This window comes from Alternaria triticimaculans, assembly GCF_023758025.1.
Source record: "Alternaria triticimaculans strain BMP 0046 chromosome Unknown scaffold_5, whole genome shotgun sequence".
In the NCBI taxonomy this organism is placed as follows: Eukaryota; Fungi; Ascomycota; class Dothideomycetes; order Pleosporales; family Pleosporaceae; genus Alternaria; species Alternaria triticimaculans.
The window spans coordinates 525,107-547,840 of record NW_026055962.1 but is presented as its reverse complement, the minus strand read 5'-3'; the positions used below and the strand labels follow the sequence as shown (position 1 = coordinate 547,840).

The 22,734-nt window shown below is 47.2% G+C and overlaps 7 protein-coding genes across 7 annotated transcripts; 5 read left to right on the top strand and 2 right to left on the bottom strand.

Moving 5' to 3' along the window:
• Positions 1 to 245: 245 nt before the first annotated feature.
• Positions 246 to 4,048, bottom strand: J4E78_004493 (uncharacterized protein; the record flags this gene model as incomplete). Its single annotated transcript, XM_049365122.1, has 4 exons — positions 246 to 337; positions 392 to 721; positions 773 to 1,263; positions 1,311 to 4,048. 4 exons carry the CDS (start codon positions 4,046 to 4,048, stop codon positions 246 to 248), a joined length of 3,651 nt encoding a protein of 1,216 aa, XP_049222923.1.
• Positions 4,049 to 6,079: 2,031 nt separating this feature from the next.
• On the top strand, positions 6,080 to 8,176 carry J4E78_004492 (uncharacterized protein; the record flags this gene model as incomplete). The annotated part of the gene is made up of 2 exons (XM_049365121.1): positions 6,080 to 7,853; positions 7,902 to 8,176. The coding sequence occupies 2 exons, from the start codon at positions 6,080 to 6,082 to the stop codon at positions 8,174 to 8,176; spliced, it is 2,049 nt and encodes a 682-aa protein (XP_049222922.1).
• A 1,179-nt stretch (positions 8,177 to 9,355) lies between these two features.
• J4E78_004491 (uncharacterized protein) lies at positions 9,356 to 11,057 on the top strand (the record flags this gene model as incomplete). Its single annotated transcript, XM_049365120.1, has 2 exons — positions 9,356 to 9,569; positions 9,637 to 11,057. The coding sequence occupies 2 exons, from the start codon at positions 9,356 to 9,358 to the stop codon at positions 11,055 to 11,057; spliced, it is 1,635 nt and encodes a 544-aa protein (XP_049222921.1).
• A 299-nt stretch (positions 11,058 to 11,356) lies between these two features.
• J4E78_004490 (uncharacterized protein) lies at positions 11,357 to 11,912 on the bottom strand (the record flags this gene model as incomplete). Its single annotated transcript, XM_049365119.1, has 2 exons — positions 11,357 to 11,545; positions 11,661 to 11,912. The coding sequence occupies 2 exons, from the start codon at positions 11,910 to 11,912 to the stop codon at positions 11,357 to 11,359; spliced, it is 441 nt and encodes a 146-aa protein (XP_049222920.1).
• A 358-nt stretch (positions 11,913 to 12,270) lies between these two features.
• On the top strand, positions 12,271 to 12,715 carry J4E78_004489 (uncharacterized protein; the record flags this gene model as incomplete). The annotated part of the gene is made up of 3 exons (XM_049365118.1): positions 12,271 to 12,273; positions 12,341 to 12,460; positions 12,515 to 12,715. 3 exons carry the CDS (start codon positions 12,271 to 12,273, stop codon positions 12,713 to 12,715), a joined length of 324 nt encoding a protein of 107 aa, XP_049222919.1.
• Positions 12,716 to 13,598: 883 nt separating this feature from the next.
• J4E78_004488 (uncharacterized protein) lies at positions 13,599 to 15,701 on the top strand (the record flags this gene model as incomplete). The annotated part of the gene is made up of 4 exons (XM_049365117.1): positions 13,599 to 13,647; positions 13,693 to 13,966; positions 14,014 to 15,030; positions 15,080 to 15,701. 4 exons carry the CDS (start codon positions 13,599 to 13,601, stop codon positions 15,699 to 15,701), a joined length of 1,962 nt encoding a protein of 653 aa, XP_049222918.1.
• Positions 15,702 to 16,211: 510 nt separating this feature from the next.
• J4E78_004487 (uncharacterized protein) lies at positions 16,212 to 17,507 on the top strand (the record flags this gene model as incomplete). The annotated part of the gene is made up of 1 exon (XM_049365116.1): positions 16,212 to 17,507. One exon carries the CDS (start codon positions 16,212 to 16,214, stop codon positions 17,505 to 17,507), a length of 1,296 nt encoding a protein of 431 aa, XP_049222917.1.
• Between the last annotated feature and the right edge of the window lie 5,227 nt (positions 17,508 to 22,734).

Sequence of the window (22,734 nt, the reverse complement as noted above, 5' to 3'; positions counted from 1 at the left end):
CTGATGCGAGGTCATTCATCAAAGTGGTATTTCAGCATCGGTATGCCGTGTCTCGCGAGAGCTGACGACATGCCGTAAGAATGTATTACTAGTGCGAGGTGCCTACGTGACCCCGACGGCGAAGTGGAAATTCCACTATCTCATAAACGATGACAGAAATGGCCTGCTAAAACGAACACCCCAGGAATGCAGCAAATCATGTAGTACATATGCAGTCTGCTCCTACGCGACGCCTCATTGCGAAATCAATTATCATAGTACTGATCGTATCCCTGCTGCTGTTGCTGCGGTGGCCATCCGCCAGCCGATGTCGCCGCTGGTGTCTTGAGTCTTCGTTCTGTTGGTGCCCAACGTCAGTGACTGCATTATCGCGAGAAGTTGTGTTCCTTACCTGCTTCAAAGTCATGCCACCTGCGCATCGTGATCTTGCTGCTGTCGAACTCTCCCTCATACTCCAGTCCTGCCTTCTTCGTCTTCTCGCCCGCCGTCTTTCGAGTGTCTCCCCAGCTGAAGTCGTCAAACTTCCAGAAGGCATACGTCGGAAGCACAAAATTCCAAACAGGCAGTGACAGCAGATAGACGAACATCCAGGCGACGTAAGACCATCGATGAGCCGTTACGATGATGAGGACCGCGGGTAAACCAAGAATGAGCGCTAGCAGGATGAGGGGTATGACAGGAGCTTCGGTGTGGAGGATGGCGGCTTTGATAGCGATAGCGACTGGACATGGTCAGCAAAGCCAGAATTTCAAGACGGGGTACGGGGGCTTACTTAGGTAGAAGGTAAAGGCAATGGCGGCCGGGAGGACCAGGGTTCCGATCAACTCGATGAACACAACGAACTGCATGCTGAAGCAGAAGGTGCCACACAGATCTCGCACTAGCACAAGCTCCATCAGGTTGTGGACCGTGCTATTAATCCATCGTCTGCGCTGTGACAGCAAGACTTTGAACTCGTCCGGTACAGTGGTTTTGCAAACGGCTTGCGGCACAAAAACCTGTTTCCGCTTGGGGAACGTCTTGAGCATAAGCGTCGACAGATAACGATCTTCACCTAGTAGTAGCAGATTCTTCTTGTGCAACGTATCGACCACGTTCTCCGAATAGTGCTCGACGACGTCAGGGTTAGCCAGGATCGGGACCCAGTAGTTCTGACCGCCCTTGGGAGCCTTGATGCGGTACATGCAGAAACAACCCGGCAAGCAAGTGACACCACCAAAGACCGACTCGAATGACTTTGCCAAGTGGTGGGAGATGAAGTATCTAGTACGATTAGTGGCGCGATTGTCAGACACGGCAAATGCACTTACTCAAACACCTGGATCATGGAGACCCACGAATCCCGCTTATTGGCAATCTTTGTTTCGCCGCAGAGCCCCATGATATCTGGATCCTTTACCATGGCTGAGATCATGTGCGTCAAGCTGTCAGGGAAGACCTTTGTGTCGGCGTCCACCATGAGGACTATCTCATAGAAATCAGGCGATATGCCAGTAATCTTCCAGATACCGTTGAACATCTCAAACTCAAGCTCCGTCATACGCTCGTCAAACATGACCTTTTGCAGGAACGACATGAGGATGATCTGACTGTCTCGCTTTCCACGATTGCCAGGCTTGGACTTCTTGGCCTCATCAGGTGTACCACACTTTACCACTAGCATCACCGGAACACGTTGCTGCTTCTCGACGGGAATGCGCGTCGTCTCGCCATAGTCATAGAAACCCGAGTAGATCTTGGCCATGTTGTGTCGTTTCGAGCCACTGGCGACTGCGACGTACGAGTGCGCTTGAACCTCGTGGGGCAATACCGCGTGATCCCTCATCATACCAAGGCAGACTTCTGGCGTTGTCAAGTCTTCACCGTGACCCTTGATCATACCGTCGCAAATGATGAGAATCAACTTGTGACTGTTGGGGTAGTCGGTGGTAGCAATGGAGTCGAGTGTAGTTCGCAGACCTTCGGGACCTTCAGAGTAGGCGGTGACAAGACAGATGGTATGAGCCAACGGGTATCCGAAAGGCTGCCACTCTGGAGGAGGCTGAGGCACGACTGCTTCGTGTGTGAAACCTGCGGGCCCGGAACCTTCGACGCTAGAGTAACGGTTGGTATCGGTGTTACCGGAAAGGAGTAGGCTAGATCGAGATTCCTGTGCCGTAAATACCGCATTGTGTTTTCCATCCATGGGCATAGTGCCCTGGCTGGCGTTGAGTTGCTTGTACATGCCACCGTTCGATCCGAGGACACGAGATGCTGTGCTCTGGCTAGTCATGGTTGTGGGCGGGGCACGGGTCTTTGCGGTCTTGTCAACCGAGTAGGGGCTGGTGAACCTCGAAGTTTGTGGCAAGAAGGTACTGCCACGCTTGTTGCTGCGGTCAGAGCCGGACGATGGGTCCATGAGCTTTGGCGGTGGGCGGTAGATGTCATCACTCCATTCCTCGATCTGCTGCTTTCGCTGCTTGGAGTCGGCGGGGCCAATAGATGTCTTGGTAGCAGCAAACTTCTTGCTGATGAACCACTGGAAGATCAAAGCGAGGACGAACTTGGCCATGACAACAGCCAGGATGAAGACGAGCGAGACGTAAAGAACAACCTTGGAAGCAATGCAGCCAATGCTCTCTGTGTCGATGGAGCCAACTTTAATGGTCTCGGTGAAGCAACGAGCTACCTGCTTCTCGTAGCTGGACGAGTACGCACGGGTGACATCGACACCGCGAACAGCGGGGTTCTGGCGGATTTCATCGAAGAGAGGTGGGATGTTGACCTGGGTTCGATTGAACCAGTCGAGCAAGTTTAGGTCAAGCACATCACCACCCCAGACCATCAGATTTCTGGAGCTGTTGCGGATGTCCTCCCAGGTGTAGTAAACATCACCAGCATTGTGGAGGCTGTAGAAGCCCCTGCGAGCTTTGTCCGAGGTGTGGCAGAGGTAACCGTTGTATTCCAAGAAGGTGGTGTTGGGCTTGGTCGATCCATCTTGGTTGAACAGTCGGCACGGGAAATACCAACCCAGGTCTCCGTTGCCGGTTGTGGGGATTCCAGAGTTCTCCTTTTCGGTGATGAGACCCTTGCAGGCTCCGTTGACGTTTTGGAACAAGAAGCTGGCATCCTGACCGCCGTGTTTCTCAGGAAGATCGAACAGGACGTTTGCGTCTTCGGGGACGCCGCGGGCTCGGGGGTGCTTGGACTGGGCGAGATCATAGGCTTTGCCGTGGATGATGAGGTATCCACCGCCGACTTCGTTCGTCCTGAGACGAGCGTTGCCGCCAGAGGGGCAGACGGTTTCGGTAAAACCGAATGTGAGGTATCCAACGAACGTGCAGATGAGCATGATGATGCTGACGAGTCCGACCTTCTCTCTCCAGGCTCGCTGCTGCGCCTTCTGCGGCTTTCCAAAGCACTTCAGGATAGCGTTCGGGCACCAGAAGGTGACGATGGCGCAGTAGACGTTCCACAGACTAGGTGGGCGTAGCTTGTCCTGCTCCTTCTGGCGCTGCTTCTCGCGCGCCTTCATTGTCTCGCTCCGTGTCAGCTTGCGTTGTATCCGCGGCTCCCCGTCGTCCAAGGGAGCCTGCTTGTCATTGTAGCCTCCGCCTGAGGCATTTCGCAGGTGTGGGGGCTTGACATCGGTACTGTCTGAGCTGACCGTTTCAGCTTCCAGATGGTCTTCGAGGATGGGGTCGTTGCCGGTCGTCGAGGGGTGGACGTCCATGCGCTGGGCGTGTTTGCGGTAGTGATAGTTCGGGTGGCTTGGGTCGTTTCGCTGGCGCTCGGGGCGGATGAGGCTGCGCTTCCTGCCCAGCTCTGGCCCAGAGGAATTAGGTTGGCCTCGCATTATAGGATCGCGCTCCATGGGCACGGGGGTGCCGGGTGAAGGAAGCGCGCGGGCATAGGATTGGGTGCCGCTCTTGCTGTTGGAACGGTCGTGCGATCGCGTGTTCTCCAGGTCGGACGTCCTTCTCCTGCGATGGTGCGAGTCGCGGTGTGCATGGCGCCGCTCGCCCCGTCGTGGCGGCGACGACTCTTCGGGTCGCTGCGGTAGCGACATTTGCGTGAGGATGCGAGCTCAGCTGTTGTTACACAGTGGGGCTGCAGCGCGGAACCCTTTTCGGCCCGGGAAGAATACGTATGGCGACTCTATGAGGTTGCTGATCGCATGAACGGGACGATGCGTGTCTGGGGTGGTCGAGGTCGTGGAAAGGCGGTGGGTCGTAATTTCCGTTTTCAACGAGTGATGGCTGGCTACGGCAGGAGCGAGTGCGGTGCCGGAATAACCAGTGTGTGCAGTGTGCTGTATTGTAGTGAAAGACGGTCCTAACGAGCGACGAGGAAAACCGACGAGACCCCGGGCGATACAATAGGTGTTGCTAGAGCGATGGCTGATGGGGGCGAAGTTGGCCAGGGGGGTGCTATTTTGGGGCTTTCGTTCCGCCACTAGCACAAGGCCATCGCTAGAGCATACATAAACACGGGAACATCTTCTGACTTCGTGATGATCAGAGACTACGGCTGTCGAGGCATGCATTTTCCAGTGTCTGCCTCGGCGATACTATGCAGTAGTACTACATGATCTCTCCATCCTCATGCCTCTCCCCACAGATGTCGCTGTCACACCACAGAGCCCTCAGGCTGTACCTAGGGACGCTGCTACATGAGCGGACCCCTGCATGCACCAAATCCTGCAGCCCAGTGAGCCAAACGGTTACCCTGGATCGACGTACTATCAATTTCCCTATCACTAACCTCACCTCTCCTTTTCAACATCCCCAAACATTAACTCAAAACGCGCCCTTTCTCGCAACGTACCCGGCGGTCTTCATGTAAGGGATGTTCAGCTTCTCAGCCCACCGGTCCATTATTTCTATTGACGCCGAGGGCGGTCGCCACTACCACTACCGCATGTCAACACCGCGCGCGTGCAGTGCACAGGCTGCCTGAAATAAAAAGGACTGTGCCCCATCCTTCTCCTCATGTACGAGTGGACCTGCGCTGAGCTTTGGCGGTGCATTTCCACTTGACGCCTTGTGCTTTGCGTCGAGCTGAATGACTGAACGCGTGGAGTCAGGGTCTATTCACATAGGCGCAGCTCCACACTCTTCCATGTCTCCATTCTGAGCCCTGCAGGGCGGCAGCTCCACCCGCGCGGATTGCCATGGACGGCTCATTACCTAGCTAGCATTTGTCACATGTATAGGAATCGATAGTCGCTGGCGGAGCTTCGGAGGCAGCGGTGGCGTGAACAAGTAGTCTCTAGGTACTGTCAAGCCTCAACATGTCTGCCCGACCACCTGAACAAACTCTGCGGTTCACGTTTGGAGAGTGACCAGATGGATGATGACGCCACCTTCCTAATACTCACTGCGTACGTGTCTCAAACAGCGCCCAGCCCTGGGGCCAGTAGTCAAATATCGACGCATGCCCATGTACATGCAGAAGCTCCTCCACATTTGCCAATAATCCCCCGTGAGCCGCCATCGATTACTCGCGCCCCTTTCGGTTCTTGCCGAATAGATCGATAGTGCTCGTGTTTCAACTGTAGTCACACACCCTTTCGCTTCCTCAGCGAGCCGGCCTCTGCCGCCCAGTCCACTATTCGCCATACTATACGAGGGTCTGCCTGCATCGGGTGGGGTTTCAAAAAGCGTCAACCTCCCACTTGCCTTGCCTGCTACGTAGAACTGTTGGCGCGAAAGTTGCAGGTTGAAAGTTGACCCAGAAGACTACCTGTTCGCGTTCTGTTCAGGGTCCAAGTGCCGAAGCTGCGAACCCTCCACTCCGCTTCCTGTAAGTCTAATCCTTTTCTGTACCGTAGATCATCATCCCAGGGTGCGCATCCTGAGGCCGAGGTTGGCGAACAGTATCCCAGCCCGTCGTCACACCGCAATTCAAGTACTAACAGTGAATTGTGCGAGTAGGGAGGATCCACACGGCAGACGGTCTCTTATCGTATGCGCGGATTTCTTTGTCGCTAGGACTGCACCACCATCTTAGAGCCCCGCCGTTCCAGCGAGTCAGGACTTAGGCGGACATAAGACTGCAACCAGAGGTCTAACGAAGGGGGATTCGCCTTTTTCTAGCCATGTCCCAGGTCGCTTCGACACCACCATCCAGGGCATTGCCACCCATTCCAGCCGACCAAGAAGCCTACAGCGCGCATCCTCCCGCCTCGAACGGCTCAAGTGGTTTCCAGCAGCGCAAACCCCCCGCCGCGCGCCACTCCTCAACGCCCTCTTTCAGCATCACCGAGCACCACGACACAGCAGGCGGACGCGACTCGAGACAGTCCGGCTCTTCTTTCAACCAAAGCTCCGACGGCCACTCGAGAACGCCCTCGCGAGAAACTCCAGACATTGAGCACAGATTCTCGGGGAGCGCGATTCCACCCGCACAGGACATTCCCTTTAAGCGACTGCATATTAGCGACGGCTCGTACGGGAGTCGGTTCTCGCACGTTGCAGAGATGGACGTCGCAAATGCACACGACGAGGCGGACCATATATACACTCCCCAAGAGCAATACCGGCCCGCATCCTACCCGAGCCAACCAACCCCGCCGGCTGCAACATATCCTCCCCGCGAGACCGCACAATCGCCGAATGGCGGCTCCCAGCACTCGTCGAATAATAGCGGGCGCAACAGCTATTTCAACAGCCATGCGCAGGAGGGCGAGCTGCAAGTCCCGCGCAGCACGGTTCCAAGACCCAACTCTGCATACACACTCGGCTCAGAGCTGAACATGCGAGGTCGCACAGAATCCCCGCGCCTCTCTGTGGTTGGAACCCCATCACCTAGCGGATCACCAAACCCTTACGCCCGCCCCGTATCAACGAGCCGCCGCTCCCCCGACTTTAGGCCGGAGTCGTCTTACATCGATCTGACCAACCTCCCGTACAACCAGCAAATCGCTCCTGCGACAAACTTTGGCAATGCAGGTCTACGGGGCGTTGTGGGGCAGAATGCCTCCCTGCTCGACGAGAAGAAGACGCTGGAAATGTACAGGGCAAACGTCAAGAAGACACAGGATACTGCCGTGCAATACGAGTTTGCGCTGTTCATGATACAAGTGGCCCGCGAGGTTCTGGCGACAGAGAATAGCGGTGTCGATCACGGCATGAACCCCACAGAGTTGCTGAAGGAAGCACGACAGATTCTCCAAAGGTTAGCCGACCGCAGCTATCCTTTCGCGCAGTACTACCTCGCCGATGGGTACGCGTCCGGTCTATTCAACAAGGACAAGCCGGACCACGATCGTGCATTTCCCCTCTTTGTAGCTGCTAGCAAACACGGCCATGCTGAATCAGGGTTCCGTGCCGCACTTTGCTACGAGTTTGGCTGGGGCTGCCGCAAGGACTACGCTAAGGCGGTTCAGTTTTACCGTGCTGCTGCGTCCAAGAACCATCCTGGAGCTGCGACACGACTCGGAAAGGCTTGTTTGACAGGCGATATGGGTCTCCAGAACAAGTACAGAGAAGGATTGAAGTGGCTGAAGCGAGCCACCGAGTCGGCCGACTTCCAGTACAACATTGCGCCGTATGAGCTTGGTCTGCTGCACGAGACGGGCTTTGGAGACGACATTTTCAAGGACGAAGTGTACGCGGTGCAGCTGTTTACCCAGTCTGCCGAACTTGGTCACCCATTGGCCGCTTTGAAGCTGGGAGAAGCCTACGAACATGGCCTATTGCGCTGCCCTAAGGATGCTGCGCTTTCGGTTCACTACTACAACTGCGCTGCTCAGGCCGATATCCCAGAGGCCATGATGAACCTCTGCGCCTGGTACATGGTCGGTGCCGAACCTGTTCTGGAAAAGGATGAGAATGAGGCGTACGAATGGGCCAAGAAAGCTGCAGAGCATGGTAAGTTTGTCGATAACAGCGCGAAGTACAGTCCACTAATTCCATCAGGTCTTCCAAAAGCCGAGTATGCCTGTGGATACTTTACAGAAATGGGCATTGGCTGCCGGAGAGATCCTCTAGAAGCAAACGTCTGGTACGTCAAAGCTGCAGATTCCGGCGACGAGCGGGCAAAGCAGCGCCTCGCCATCATTCAAGCTGCGGCATCCGGGCAGTCGCACGTCCCAGCAAGCAACAACGCCACCGAGAAGGGAAAGCTCAAGAAAGAGAAGGGCAGTAAAGAGAAGGATGGTAAAGAGAAGGACGAAAACTGTGTGGTAATGTAGAATTGGGCGTGTTGTGCTGGCCCTCTGCGATTTCTTTTATACCCTATTCGCGTTTGTTGTTTTTGCTTCCCGCATGTGCTCACGTTGGTCATTTCATTCCACGTAAGCGTTGCGATAATCTTTCTAATATGGGGATGTGCATATACGGCGTTTGTGGTGCATTGTCCTTTGCATACCGCCGCTTGGGACTGAGCGTCGAGGTCTTGTCAGCATACCTGGTGGAGGCAGGTCGACACTATTGCATCGTTTCGTCATGTCATAGCATGTCTGATGGAGTTACATCTCGTAAAAGCTGAGGTGAATAAAGTGGGTAATTGCATGATGCATCGTAATGACTTTCTATAGCTCAGAGCTTGACTCAACTCAATCATAGACACAGACGACTACAAGCAGGTTGTTTCTGTTCAAAGACTTTCTGTTCAGTATTTTACACTGTGTTTATTGCAATTGCAAATTCATAGCCCTTGTTTCGATTAAAGATGAGTATTCCCTGGATACTACATTAGCTGGCACAGACTGCAGCCAACGGCAGCTGATTCCAGCATCAGATGTCAGTTCAGCACGGGTTTCGACGGCTTTGTTGCTCCGAACGCGTCTCGTGACAGCGCGGTTGCCATAAAAGCGCCGATTGGCCAAGGTCTTGCAGCATCTTACGTAGCTTTACCTCACGACTATCCGTTCTTGTCCGGCCCTTGCGGTACTCTACATATACGGAGTCCACGGTACGCGTTCGTAATAGATACGTATTGACTCAATCACGCCGTAATGTGCATCGCAGTGAATGTACATGCAAAGGGCGCGTGGTTCATGCTATACAGGTGTCTGCATGGCCTTGGCGGATGTTGCTGGTGGACTCGCTTGCTGCGCTTCCCCAGACCGTGGCTAGCCGCTACCCGAATGGGTAGGCATGATGCACGTTGGCGGCTGAGGGATCCACCTGCACGCCTTAGACTGACTACATGTGTAGGGCGTGCGATAACCGATAGCTGATAGCTGATCCTGATCAAGTGAGGTTTAAAGGCTTGGACTCTCAAACATCCAAACTCTCAAACGTCCACCCGTGGACTCATCCACAGATTGTCATCACTGTCTACGTTGCGTCGAAAGTTAAGTCAGGAGAACAAAGGGGAAATTGGAGACAAAGTACAAAGAAGTTACGAGGTTGAACCGTAGACCAAGATGTCACCACCTTCAGCAGTCGAAGTCTCAGCGGTTTCGGATACGTCTGGAGTTACTATTCCAAACCCGTTGAGCGCGCCGGTTCTGAGCAATGAGATTCTTGGAAGGAGGAAGAAGACGACTGCGGCTCAATGGGGCGTGGCAGCGCCATCGGACACGGCAAACTTCAGATTCAAGTCTCACGATCATAAGCCCAAAGCCAAGCGATGGAGTCGTAAGTTCATACCGTTTTCTGCCAGCATTTTCTTGACATGGACTACATGGCTGACCTATACAAATAGATATCATGACCAAGGAAGCCACGATCCGGAAAGGCAACTCTCTCAAAGAAGCAGCAAAATATCTTGGTACACCCGGCATAATATCCCTCGGTGGCGGTTTACCATCTAGCGAGTACTTTCCCTTTGAAGAATTGTCAATCAAGGTCCCCACGATTGGTCACTTCTCGGAAGCCGAGACTAGGGAGTCTGGCGTGACTATCACCGCAGGCAAACATGACCTCGCGGAGAACAAGTCTAACTTCGACATTGCTACCGCATTCAACTATGGCCAGGGATCTGGTTCAGCACAACTACTCCGCTTCATGACCGAGCACACTGAACTGATCCATGATCCGCCATACCAAGACTGGAAATGCACCATGACTATCGGAAGCACATCGGCCACTGACATGTGTCTGCGGATGTTCACCCGGCCAGGCGATATGATCCTATCCGAAGAATACACCTTCTCCGCCTTTGTTGAGACCGCCCGACCAATGGGCGTGCGCGTCTGTGGCGTCCCCATCGACAACGAAGGTCTCCTACCCGACGAGATGGACTCTCTTCTAACGAACTGGGACCAAACAGCTCGCGGCGCACGAAAACCCCATATCCTCTATACCGTCCCAACAGGTCAGAACCCGACAGGAGCAACGCAGAGCGCAGAGCGCCGGCACGCACTCTACAAAGTCTGCCAAAAGCACGACATCCACATCCTAGAAGACGAACCCTACTACTTCCTCCAAATGCAACCCTACACCGGCGCCAACGCGCCCTCCGTCCCGCCACCAGCATCTCACGCCGACTTCATCAAATCCCTCGTGCCCAGCTACCTCTCCATCGACACAGACGGACGGGTAATCCGCTTCGATTCCTTCTCTAAAGTAATCGCACCGGGATCGCGAATCGGCTGGATCACCGCGCCCGCCGAAGTCGTAGAACGGTATTCCAAACACGCAGATGTGTCGACTCAGAACCCCGCTGGCATGTCGCAGCTCATCTTATTCAAACTACTAGATGAACACTGGGGCCACGCAGGCTATCTTGACTGGCTCATCCACATGCGCATGCAATACACACACCGCCGCGATATCATCCTAGCCGCGTGCTCGAAATACCTCCCTACTGAAGTCATGAGCTGGAAACCTCCTATGGCGGGTATGTTCCACTGGATGCAGGTCGACTTTCGGAAACATCCTAGTTACCCTGCGAAGAGCATTGAGAGTATTGAAGAGGGTATCTTTATGCGCGTTATTGAACATGGGGCGCTGGTTATGAGGGGTAGTTGGTTCTATGCGGATGCAGAGGAAGAGCACGATACGCTGTTCTTTAGGGCGACGTATGCGGCGGCGCCGGGGGAGAAGATCGAGGAGGGGATTAGGAGGTTGGGCGAGGCGGTTAGGGAGGAGTTTGGGTTGGGGGATTATGCTAAGGATAAATGAGAGGTGGAGTGGGTGGTGAAATAGATTGAGTGTTGGAACGATCGCTTGTGGTCTTGCTCTTGTATTGATGGGGCAGTCGTTTTGTGATATAGCGAGATATTCCTTGCTGTATATATCCCACCACCAAATGCAGGGCTATCCATGCCTCATCTGAACCCTCTTATTCTTACACATGTCCAATTCCTAGACCTCTCTTTTGTAGTATTGTCAACCTATCGCACAGATGTCACTCCGTCTGGTATCCTCCACTGTCGTATTCCTTTCCCCTGGTTTGTTCTTCGACGCCGCAAATCGCCCGCTCAGTTGATGAAGTTGACGCAAAAGAAGTGCAGCAATAAACTGCCAAAGATGAAATCCGCAAACGCGCGCTCATGCGAGATATTCTCAAAGTGCACCTTGTTCTCCGAGTTTGTCTGGATGCGCAGCGAGGCTGTGAGGACGAATTGGCCGACTGTTGCGCTGAAGCCGGAGAGGAAGGCGTTGAAAGGCTGTGTTTCCATGTACGTTAGCGGGCAGTTCGTGTAACGTTTTTTCCACTCTCACCAAACCCCGGATCTAGGAACTGTGGAAATTGGACATGTGATAGGAGGATTTAGGACGTACAAAGTTTCCAACCAAGACCACGTAGAGGAATTGCAGAGCACCGACGATAACGAGGAAAGCGAGGAAGGTATCGAGCAGCTTGGTTCGCTGGGGTGTCTTGTCGACGTATTTGTTCCATATTCCTTGCGCAATGGCGGCGGCGTCTGTGTTGTTTGCTTTGCTTGAGCGAGCAGGTGCTGATGGGGTAGCTGTTGTAGTTGTGGTTGTAGCTGGGGCGCCGGTTGGGGCGGTGGTGCGCTGTTTCGGTGCCATTTTCGTGACGTCTCGAGGATGTGTGTCGAGACTTTTGGTGTTGGAAGTGGAATTGGGAGATGACGCGCAGTAGTGATGCTGTCGCTGCTGCTGGTGGATAGCTTGAGGCCAGATGTTCGTACATGGTCCGAGCTCTGGGGTACGACGACCGACCGCGTCGGCGGTTCGGTGTCCTTCGGGTGTCCGTTTGGATCCCCGCAAATCATGGCATGGACTTGGCCCAGCCTTCCTTCTCTCTCAGCATTCTACGAGAAACTTCTACATCCTCAGTTATTTCTTCCAGACCTCACGTATTCACGCGACTGCCCGAATTTCGTTTCACCAATCGCACGATAAGATAACAGAACACGACGCGACAATGGTACGTGATCACCGATTGCTGCCACGCACGAGTCATGATGTAGAATGGATGCTAATTGGAGGTTCAGGGCTCTCTCGGAAACATCGCTCTCATCCTGGGTGCTCTCACTGCTGGTGGCGGCATCACCGGCTACGTGAGGACCGGATCTATCCCATCAGTAGTCGCTGGATGCACTGTCGGACTTCTGGTATGACCTCACATTACATGCATCACCACCTTGCGCGCATCTAACAAACAATAGTACATGCTCGGTGGCTACCGTGTCAACAGTCGCGCAGCGTACGGTGTTGAGTTGGCTCTTCTTGCTTCCGTTATCCTCGCTGGCAGCTCTATTCCTCGAGCAATGAAGTCTGGCAAGCCGCTGCCTATCGGGTTGAGCATTCTCGCGACCTTTGGCCTGTGGACTTTTGGAAACGCGTACATGAACAAGGCTCGTGTATAAGCACTACCAGAAAGATGTTACGAAAAGCAGACAGCGCGTCGTCCGATGAAAAGTGTACCATAACTAACGATGTTGAAATACGAAGCTTGACTGGATGAGAAAACGGATCCTACTGCGCGAATACTCCCTCTCGAGTTACTAATCGATGTGTCGATCCACAAGCTAGATGCTAAGTCAGGGTAGCTGATTATCTCAACGTCCAGATATCTCAACGTTCTAACAGGCTCCCCACACGTTTGAGTTCGCTAATGATCCCGGGCTATTTGGAAGAATGCAACACCATCCACACAATACCGACGAGGCAACAATAGAAGCTCCCCACCAATCTATATCCCCGCTCTGCGTCGCGTCACAACTGCCGTCGCTTATCCAGGGTCTTGCAAGTCTTAGCGTCATTCAGTAACACTGCATGAGCGAGTACTGGATATCGCGAGTATTGTTCCGGGTCACAATGCGGTTCCAGTTCATCAAAATTGATAGATCCAAGTTTCATTGACCAATCGTACCATGTCAACACCTGATTCTGACTATCAACCTGCCATTTCCATCAGTGTACTCAGGCTGAAACCTATCCGCGAGGCAGAAGCTACAAAGCGATCATCCTGGTGTACGCAGTCCGTCACATATCGTAATCCCGAGTACAGTGATTGGTGGTTCGATATGACCTCCCAAAGCCTTTCTCCAACATTTTCATCTAAGACATACCAGAGGAATGAAAGCAAATTACAGATTGACGAGATCGAATCATGTCCCCGCATGGCTCGTGGCTCGCTCTGTGGCCACGATAAATGTTGGAGTTGGCCGCATAAAGAGTTGGGAAAGGCCTACTGGGTGACAGTCAAGAACGTATAGCTACGCCCGTCTATCCGCAGATCCCGCCACTATGCGCTACACCCAGCTTATTGGCAGTGCTGCGGCACTTGCTGGTTATGGTGAGTTCAATGTCCGCCTTAGCCGTTGATACTGAAAGAACGAAGCTTTTGCTCAAGAAGGTGAGGCACAGTCTACTGTTGTCTACGATGCAGAAACGAAGATCAGTTACTCGTCGTACACGGAGCCTGAAACAGGGATGACGTTTGGTGTTGCTCTTCCGAAGAACGTTACAGACCCGTACGATGCCATCGTCAGGATCACGGCTCCAATTGCCAATCAATGGGTCGGCTTCTCGTGGGGTGGCAATATGGTCTGGAATCCATTGAGCGTTGCTTGGCCTAACGGTCAATCCGGGACGATATCTGCTCGCTTCGCTTTGTATGATGCCTACCCAGGTTGACGATGACGATTCTAACATCCCACAGTGGTATTGCTTTACCACTTGGATACGATGGCGCCGAGCACAGCTACCTCAAAGGCACAAAGACAAACGCTACACATTGGACTGTCAATGCACTGTGCAAAGGCTGCACTGGATGGCAAAACAACGAAGATGAAAGATACGCATTGAATGGCACCGGTACAACACAATTTGCCTGGGCCTACGGCGTCTCTTCGGTTGAGGACCCTGCCAGAAATGATTCTGCATTCAACGTCCACGCGGCCTGGGGGAAATGGATCCACAATCTGGACGCTGCACGCATCGAGAATTTTGATTCCTTGGTCAATGCTAACCTGCTGACGGCACCCATAGCAAGTCCTTCCGCTGACCCGACCACCGTCGTGACAAGCGTCGTACCGTCTGCAACGTCAAAGCCAGCCGCGCCTGCTGCCATTCCAGCCTCGTGCTCTGGTGCCGGTAATCCCACATTCCAGGGAAGTCTTGCTTCTGGATGGAAGGCCACAAAAGTCGCCGGAGGCTTGACTGCCCCTCGTAGCATTCAATTCGACGGGGCAGGTAACATGTTGGTAGTCCAGTCTGGCAAAGGCATCTCGTACCATAAGATGGGTACGGATGGCTGTGTTACCTCTACCAAGATGCTGGTCTCGCAGAACAATCTGAACCACGGCATTGCAATGAGTCCTGACGGAAAGACGCTATACGCCAGTTCCATGACTCAAGCTTACTCCTGGCCATATGACGCTGCTGCTGGGACACTGGGAACGCGAACAACCATCATTACTGGCATGTACAACGGTGGCTCCCATTTGACCCGCACTCTTGCTCTCGCACCACAAAACCCAAATCTGCTGGTTGTCTCCCATGGCTCCAATGCCAACATTGACGCTGCTACATCGGATCCCAAGACTGCGCGTGCCATTATCAAGGTCTTCGATCTGTCAAAGATTCCAAGCGGAGGCTACAACTACGTGTCCGGAGGATACAACGCTGGCTACGGTCAGCGTAACGACGTGGGAATCTGTTTCGACAAGAACAACATGTAAGCCTCATTGGTATGAGCGCGCGTGATGATACTAACAATGCTACAGGCTCTGGGGCGTAGAGAACAGCGGCGACGACTTCAAGCGCAACGGCAAAGACATCCACTTCAACAATCCTGGCGAGAAGATCCATTACATGGGAGACGTGACCAAGCCCAACAACAACTGGTACGGTTACCCATCCTGCTTCACCGTCTGGCAGCCCAGCGACTTCACCGACAAGGCCTTCAAAGTAGGCGATTGGTTTGTCCAACAGCCCAGCACCAACATGAACGACGATACCTGCGTCCAGACAGCCACAGCTCCCAAGCTTACGCTGTTCCCTCACTCCGCACCCATCGACTGCAAATTTGACGCCGACAGCACAACCATGTATGTGACCTACCACGGTAGTTGGAACCGCACACCCGTCACCGGCTTCAAGCTCGTCGCTGTGAAGTTCAAGATCGGTGCAGATGGCAACTACACTCCGGTCGAGCCTCTTACTAGTACCACAGCGGCCCAGGACGTCTTTTACAACCCGGCTGTAGAGAAGTGCCAGGGTAATGGACCGAGTTTCAGCTCTGGGTGCTTTAGGCCTGCGGGCTTGGCGTGGGACTCGCAGGGGAGGTTGTTCATGACGAGTGATACATCGAGCAATGGGGAGGTTTGGGTGTTGGGTAAGTCGTAGAGGATGGGGTGGCACTCCCAAAGCGTCATGCTAGAGAGTCGATGAGGAGCAGACGATATGTATATACAGTTGGTGCAGTCACACAGTCGTTTCTAGGTCGCCGTTTTCAGGCAATGGGAGGTACCGGTTTACTCGCTCCTCGCGACCAAGGTGCAAAGTTCTAGATTTGCTTTAATCCCGTCGTCCTTCAACACATCGTCAGCGTCCCACTAACTCGAGATACGCGAACCATAGGTATACATCGACTCATCCAAAGTATCAATCGCAAGCGGACGCATTGGAGTAACTACACCAGCTCGTTGTTTTGGGTGTCGCGCAACCATGGTTCATGTACCTTGCACGTGGCATGAATCCACGTTGGGAAAGGGCATTATATAAAGCACAGCAATATTTAACTTCTTTACCTACACCTACAGTCCTCAGCTCAACTCACTAATTCGACAACTGTTGTACACCACCGCTACCCTTAAGACACTCGCAGCTTCCGACACCCACACACAGCCTCCAGCCATGTCCGATACGAACAATCACGCGCCATGCCACTTCATGGAGCTTCCGACTGAGTTGCGCCTCAAGATTTACCGCTACGTTCTTCCTGAGGTCGTTAAACCCAACTATCAATCCCAAGTTCATGCCGCTTCTATTCTGCGAGTTAATCATAAGGTCAATCAAGAGGCTTCTTCTGTGTTGTATGGAGAGACTCAATTTCATGCGTACATATCGCAAGACACCATCCAGCTACAAAATAAGTTATGGTGGCGGCGTACGAAGTTCAGAAGCCTCTCTATGGTATTTTCGCCGTCAGCCAGATCCATCCGCCATCTTACCGTCCACGTCAATCTTCGGAGATGGTCCGATGCTCATTTTAATCTGCATGGAAGGGGCATCAGTTGTGATGAATACGAAGCCTATAAGGCGAGGGATAGCGTGCGGAAATTTATCGACTTCTTTACATCAGGAAATACTTCGCTGAAGTGGCTGGAAGTTAGGCCCACTCTGGTAAACTACTGCAGATGGTCTGAGGAAGACATTATCGCGGCGGTGTTTGTGGTTATAGGACCTTTCGAAGCGCTGAGCAACATCAAAACAGCAACATTGGTGGCCCTAAATTACACAAGTTGCGGTAGACTTGGTACCGAGCGTCACTCAGCCATCGCTAGCCTCCATACCAATCAGCTTTACGGTCGACTTCGAGAGGAGTGGCTCTCTTCCATCACAGAGTCCAAGCCAGCCCCGGGACCCACGGACAACGAGCAGGGAAAGGTTGCGTACGGCGTTATCGAAGAAGTTCTTCGACTGATGTATCGGGCAATGCCATATGCGGTGCGATGTACTTACAGTTCGATCAATCGCCGCTTGGATGGCCTCGAGCTCCCGTTTCACTCCGCCCGCGTTGCCTACGAAAACGGCGATGTCGAGACTTTGGTAGCAATCAGAGAAGCCATCAGGGTGGAATGGGTCAAATTGCAACCCCGGCTGTCGCGCGAAGCATCTGCCATCTCGCAGTCAATCTACGACGTGCTCAAGACTAGGGATATCGCAGAACTGTCCGAGTCAAATCCACGTGTCGTCGTGCCAGCAGAGACTAAGACGTCAAGTCCCGTTTCTACGATGGATGAGCTAATGGACTGGGACTGGTCGGAAGTTAAATGCGGGGTCCCCAAGCACGGTGAACCTGGCGTTACCATTAAGGAGGATAGTTGGAGGATCTACATCTACAAGGGCGATAAAATGTGGACGCGTCTGAAGACACCGCAGGCGGTACGCGAAGCAAAGGAACGAGGCAGAGGCGATGGCATACTTTGAAGGCACTTCAGATTGTTTGCGTTGGTAGCAACGAGGCAATACAGTGCATGTGAGCAGCTCGCTTATGATTGGCGGTTATGACACGCGACGCAATACCACTTGCAGAATCATCTCGCATCAGATGAGAGATGAACGATTGGGAGAGGAGTTGACGAGAAGCGAGAGAAAGAGAGGACACCGGACAGATACAGAGAGGTTTGCATGCTTAGTTACCATCCTATACATCAGGGGAAGAGTGGCGTTGTGGAGATTGCGGTATCTTTAGGTGGAGTGTTCACTGAGTAGAGTGACAAGCAAACAGGAGCAATGACAGCATAGCAGCAAGTCATATGCGGGACGAAATCTCGTTTGTGGGGCACGAGATCCTGTTGTTGGACGACTTGCCGCTCCAAAGCGGTCTAACAGTGTAGCTGAGACAAGCCATGATAATTCCAGCCGCAATGTGGCGCACGCCCAATTACAGGGTACAAAGTAAGTGCGGCTATTAAACTTTAGTACTGTGTATTTAAGCTTAAAAAGCTATTAGAGGCATCTTAGAAGTAGTTAAAATCCTTCTAATAGTATTTAGTAGGTGCAATTGTTTGTATTTTAATTAATTTTATATAGGTAAACTATAACTTAATAAATTTAGAGTACGTAGCTTAGTATAAATTCGCACTTATAGTATAACTGCCTTTGCTACTATACTAAAAACACCTATTAAATTACAGGTTAAACAACCTAAATTAGTTACCTAGTAACTTAGTATAGTACCTACAGCATTAGTCTATTAGAAACTACTAGCTATTACTATCTACTAGTCTACCTAGAATAAAAAGCCTATACACGTCTTTACTTACCTTAATAACTCTCTAACTTATAAAGAACACCTTTTTTTTTAAATTGTAAGCCTTAAGCTAGAGGTAAGCTATTATTATATTATACTAGCTATTTAGTAGCCTAGTAAGATTATATACTAGTGTTAGATAGTAAGTAGCTATACGTAGATAGTCTATTACTAAGCTACCTATTACTAAATTAAAAGTTATAAGTTATATATCTAGATTAGAGCTTAGTAAGTTATATTATAAAGTAACGTTACGCTAGTCTTTATTATTATTTCTTATAAGTTATATAAATAGTTTACTATAGCTAGATAGACCTTTGTAATAGATTAAGTTATATATTAACTTAAGCTATTTCTTAGTACGCGCTCTCTTCTTCTTTATTATATTAGTAGTATAACTAAAGTAGATAATAACATGCTATTTTTAGAATACTCTTTTATACTATAACTTCTACTTAAGATATTCTACTAATAGTAAATAAATGTTACTAGCGTGCACTACTTTAACGTATTCTCTAAGGCCTACTTAATAGTTAGATATAATATTACGTAACGTTAGTATAATTACAGCTTATTCTTATAGATATATAACTAATACTCTAGTATTACCTATAATAGAAGTGTAGAGAAGAACGTTAAGATCTAGGCGTAGTAAATTAAACGTAGTTATAGTTATAAGGTTTCTATTTAATAGTATTAATTAATTCTTATTTAATAAATTCTTATTACTATTACTTATTATTTAGTTATTTTAGGTGCTATCTATAGTCTAAGATATGCTTATAGTTTTTAGAAGAAATAACTTCTTTATAGTCTACCTAGATACTCTTACCTTTTATAGTATACTTAATTAATTAATATTTACTAAAGATATATTAAATAGTAGTTTATAATACTTTACCTACTATAAGCGCAAATAATAGCTCTTAAAGATTCTATAAGTATTAAGAAATGTTTATAGATAAACTTAGTGTATACAAGAATTTTATGTTGCTAAGTATTAGGTTTATAATTTCTAACTTATCTAATCTATAAACCTAGAGTATTTTAGGTAGAGTAGCTATATCTACTATACTTTATAAAGATTAGTACTCTTATAAAAGAAAAGGTTAGAGCGTTACTTATAACGTTACTTTGTATTAGATCTATACTACTATTATAGTATTTAAATCTACTATTTTTATATAATCTAGTATATATTATTATACTCTAGGTCTTATCTATCTCTATTATAGCTATAAATACTTATATAATTCTCTTTATTATTAGTTACCTTAGGTATAGTAGAGACAAAAAGCCTATTATAGGTATTAAAGATAGCTTAATTATTTCTATACTTAGCTTAAGTAAGTTAGTAGACTTTTTCTTCTAGATATTAATACTATAAAGTATAGCTAGAGCTAAATAATATAGCGTACTCTAATTATGCTACACTAGCGTCTATAAGAGAGCTAAGAGCTTTTTCTATATTAGCCTTTGCTACTATAATACTTATACTATTTAGCGCGTAGATTTAAAGAAAGAGTATATAATAAGTATACTCTATAACTATAGTGTTCTATAGCTAGATATACTTCTATAGTATCTTAAACGTTAGCTATACTACTTCTCTTTCTCTTAAGCTCTAGAGCTATCTAAAGACAAAAGATTTAATATAGTCTATAGTATAGTCTTCTAGTTCTATATAGATAATATAGTTAAACTTCTACTTCTAGAGTAGATATAATAACTTTGTCTAAAGCTCTTTCTAATAGTCTTTTAGAAAATATAGTAGATTCTCTAAGCTCTTAAGAACTATTACTAAAGAGTCTTTACTATAGTATCTAGCTATATCTAAAGATAAGTGTAGAAAAATAATAATATATTCTATATCTATAAGTACACCTATATATGTTAGAACTATCTTTTAGAGGTCTATAAGAATAATAATAGCTTTCTTATTCTTTTCTAGGTAAATACTAAGTAAAAAGAAAATCTCTAGATCTTAGTAGCTACTATAGATTAGCATAATATAATAAGTTTAGTTAGATAAAATAATAATTAGAGAATATAATATAAGTTTGTTATACTTTTATATAGAAAGTAACTAGCTAGACTATATAAATATTCTATAGAATTTAGATTTAACTAGCTATTCTACTATATACTATATATTACTATAGTTATTTTTATTACTTAACCTATTATTATTAAAATCTATAGGCCTCTTAACTAGTGTATACTAATTAATAAGATATTAATAAAGCTCTTATAGCGTTACTCTAAACTTTACTAGTTAGTAATATATTATAAAGTTATAAAAGAATATAAAGTTATTTAGACTAGTAAAAGTATTAAAAATAGTCTAAAGCTCTTTCTAAGAGTTTAGGTTAGCTTTAAATAGTAGTAGGCCTTCTATTATAATAGTATAGTCTATAGCACTAAAGCTTATATATAGAATCTCTACTAGTAAAGGTACTTATTTCTTAAATTCTTTATACTTCTTTTTACTATTATTAGAAGTATAGATAGTAAAATAATTTACTATAGGTCTAATATTGTTAGAGAGTATAATAAGTAATAAACTATAGATATCTAAGCTATTATTACTAAAGATATTAAAAACTAGTAATTTACTTTATAAGTATAAATTAAGCTATTAAAATTTAGAAGTAGTAAGGCTAAGTTCGCGCGTTATTATTTTCTAACTTCTAGTGTATAAGAGAAAAGAAATAACTAGTATAACTAAAAGTAACTAGAAGAGTTTATAGAGAACTTAGCTATAAAGAAAGAACGCCTTCTACTTCTATAGTGTCTATCTATAGTAGTAGTAGATAAAGTTACCTATAGAGTAGGTAGATAATAGTACTAGAATTAGTTCTAATTACTTTATAGTACATCTTTCTAGAAGCGTATAAAACACTTTTCTATAGAATATTTTAATATAGTGTAGTAGTAGTTATAGTAGTACTAGTAGTCTTTATTTATATATAGCGTAAAAAAGGTCTAGAGTCTAGAATAGCTATAGGCTAGGTAACTAAAGATCTAGTATACTCTATAGTATGTTATAGACTAAGTAAACCTATTTACTATAATAATCTATTATTATAAAGTAAGGCTTAAATACTTCTAGAGTAAAGTTCTTTTCTTTAGTAAGTGTAGTGTAGAATTTATCTAGAATTACGCGCTCTAGAAGAAAGAAAAACTTTATTACTATCTCTCTCTATTAATTAATATAATTAAATTAATAGAAGAAGTAGTTAAAGCTAAATATATTAGTAATTATATATTAATAAAGTAACTAAACTTACGTACTATTTAAACTTAGTAAAGTAGTACTATAGTTATCTCTTTACTTTTAATTACGTAATAGCTACTTTTTTTAAAAAAGTTGCTAGAGACTAATAGAGACTATTAATCTTATATTAAATAAATACCTAGCAGCGTAGTCTCTATCTACGTAGATTAGGTACTAGAAACTTAAAATTAGCTAATAGAGGCTATAAGTTAATAAATTTAAAGTTAATCTAAACACTATCTTACTCTTATACTACTTAGTAGCCTTTCTAAATTTCTTAAACCTCTTAAAAAGATAAGTAGTACTATAATATTTCTACTAGCACTAGATAATTAGTTTTATACTTAATATAAAGTTACTACTCTAAGAACTAAGCGCCTGTTTATAGATTAATATAGTTAGCTTTATCTTAGGTATAGAGTTAGAAGTTCTATAAAGCCTAAGATAGTAAGAAAAGTAGTATTTAATAGCTACTATTATATAGACTTATAAAACTATATACTAAAAGTAGTAGTAGAGACTTTTAGAATTTATTAACTATAACCTTATAATTATTTTTCTCTATAATATACCTAACACTACTAAACTAGTTAGAGATAACCTTAACCTAAATAGAGTTAGCAGCGTAGATAGTAATATAGAATTCTATTCTTACTTATTATCTTATTAGAGTTATATAGACTTAATCTTTAGTATAGCGTAAATTATAACTCTTAATATTAAATAGTACTAGTATACGCGCTCTAGATTCTTTAGCGCTATATATAATCTAAACGTTCTTATTAAGTTACTAGAAGCGTTTAGTATAATTATATAGTAAAGGCTGTACGCCTTTAGTTATATATAGCGCTCTATCTACTAACGCAAACTTAGCTAATTAAATAATATAGACATTCTTAAGTAAGATAGTAAATACTTCTACTTTAAAGAATATACTATAGTAATATTTAATAAAATAATCTATAGCCTTAAAAGAGTAGCTATAGTTAGTTACTATTATTAAGTATAAGCTCTTTACGTAGTACGTATATAAAGTAATAGAATAAAAGAGCGTATAAATATTAATTATAATTAGTAGAGGTAGAAGATAAGTAATTAGAATACTTAGTAAGAAAGAGGTAATA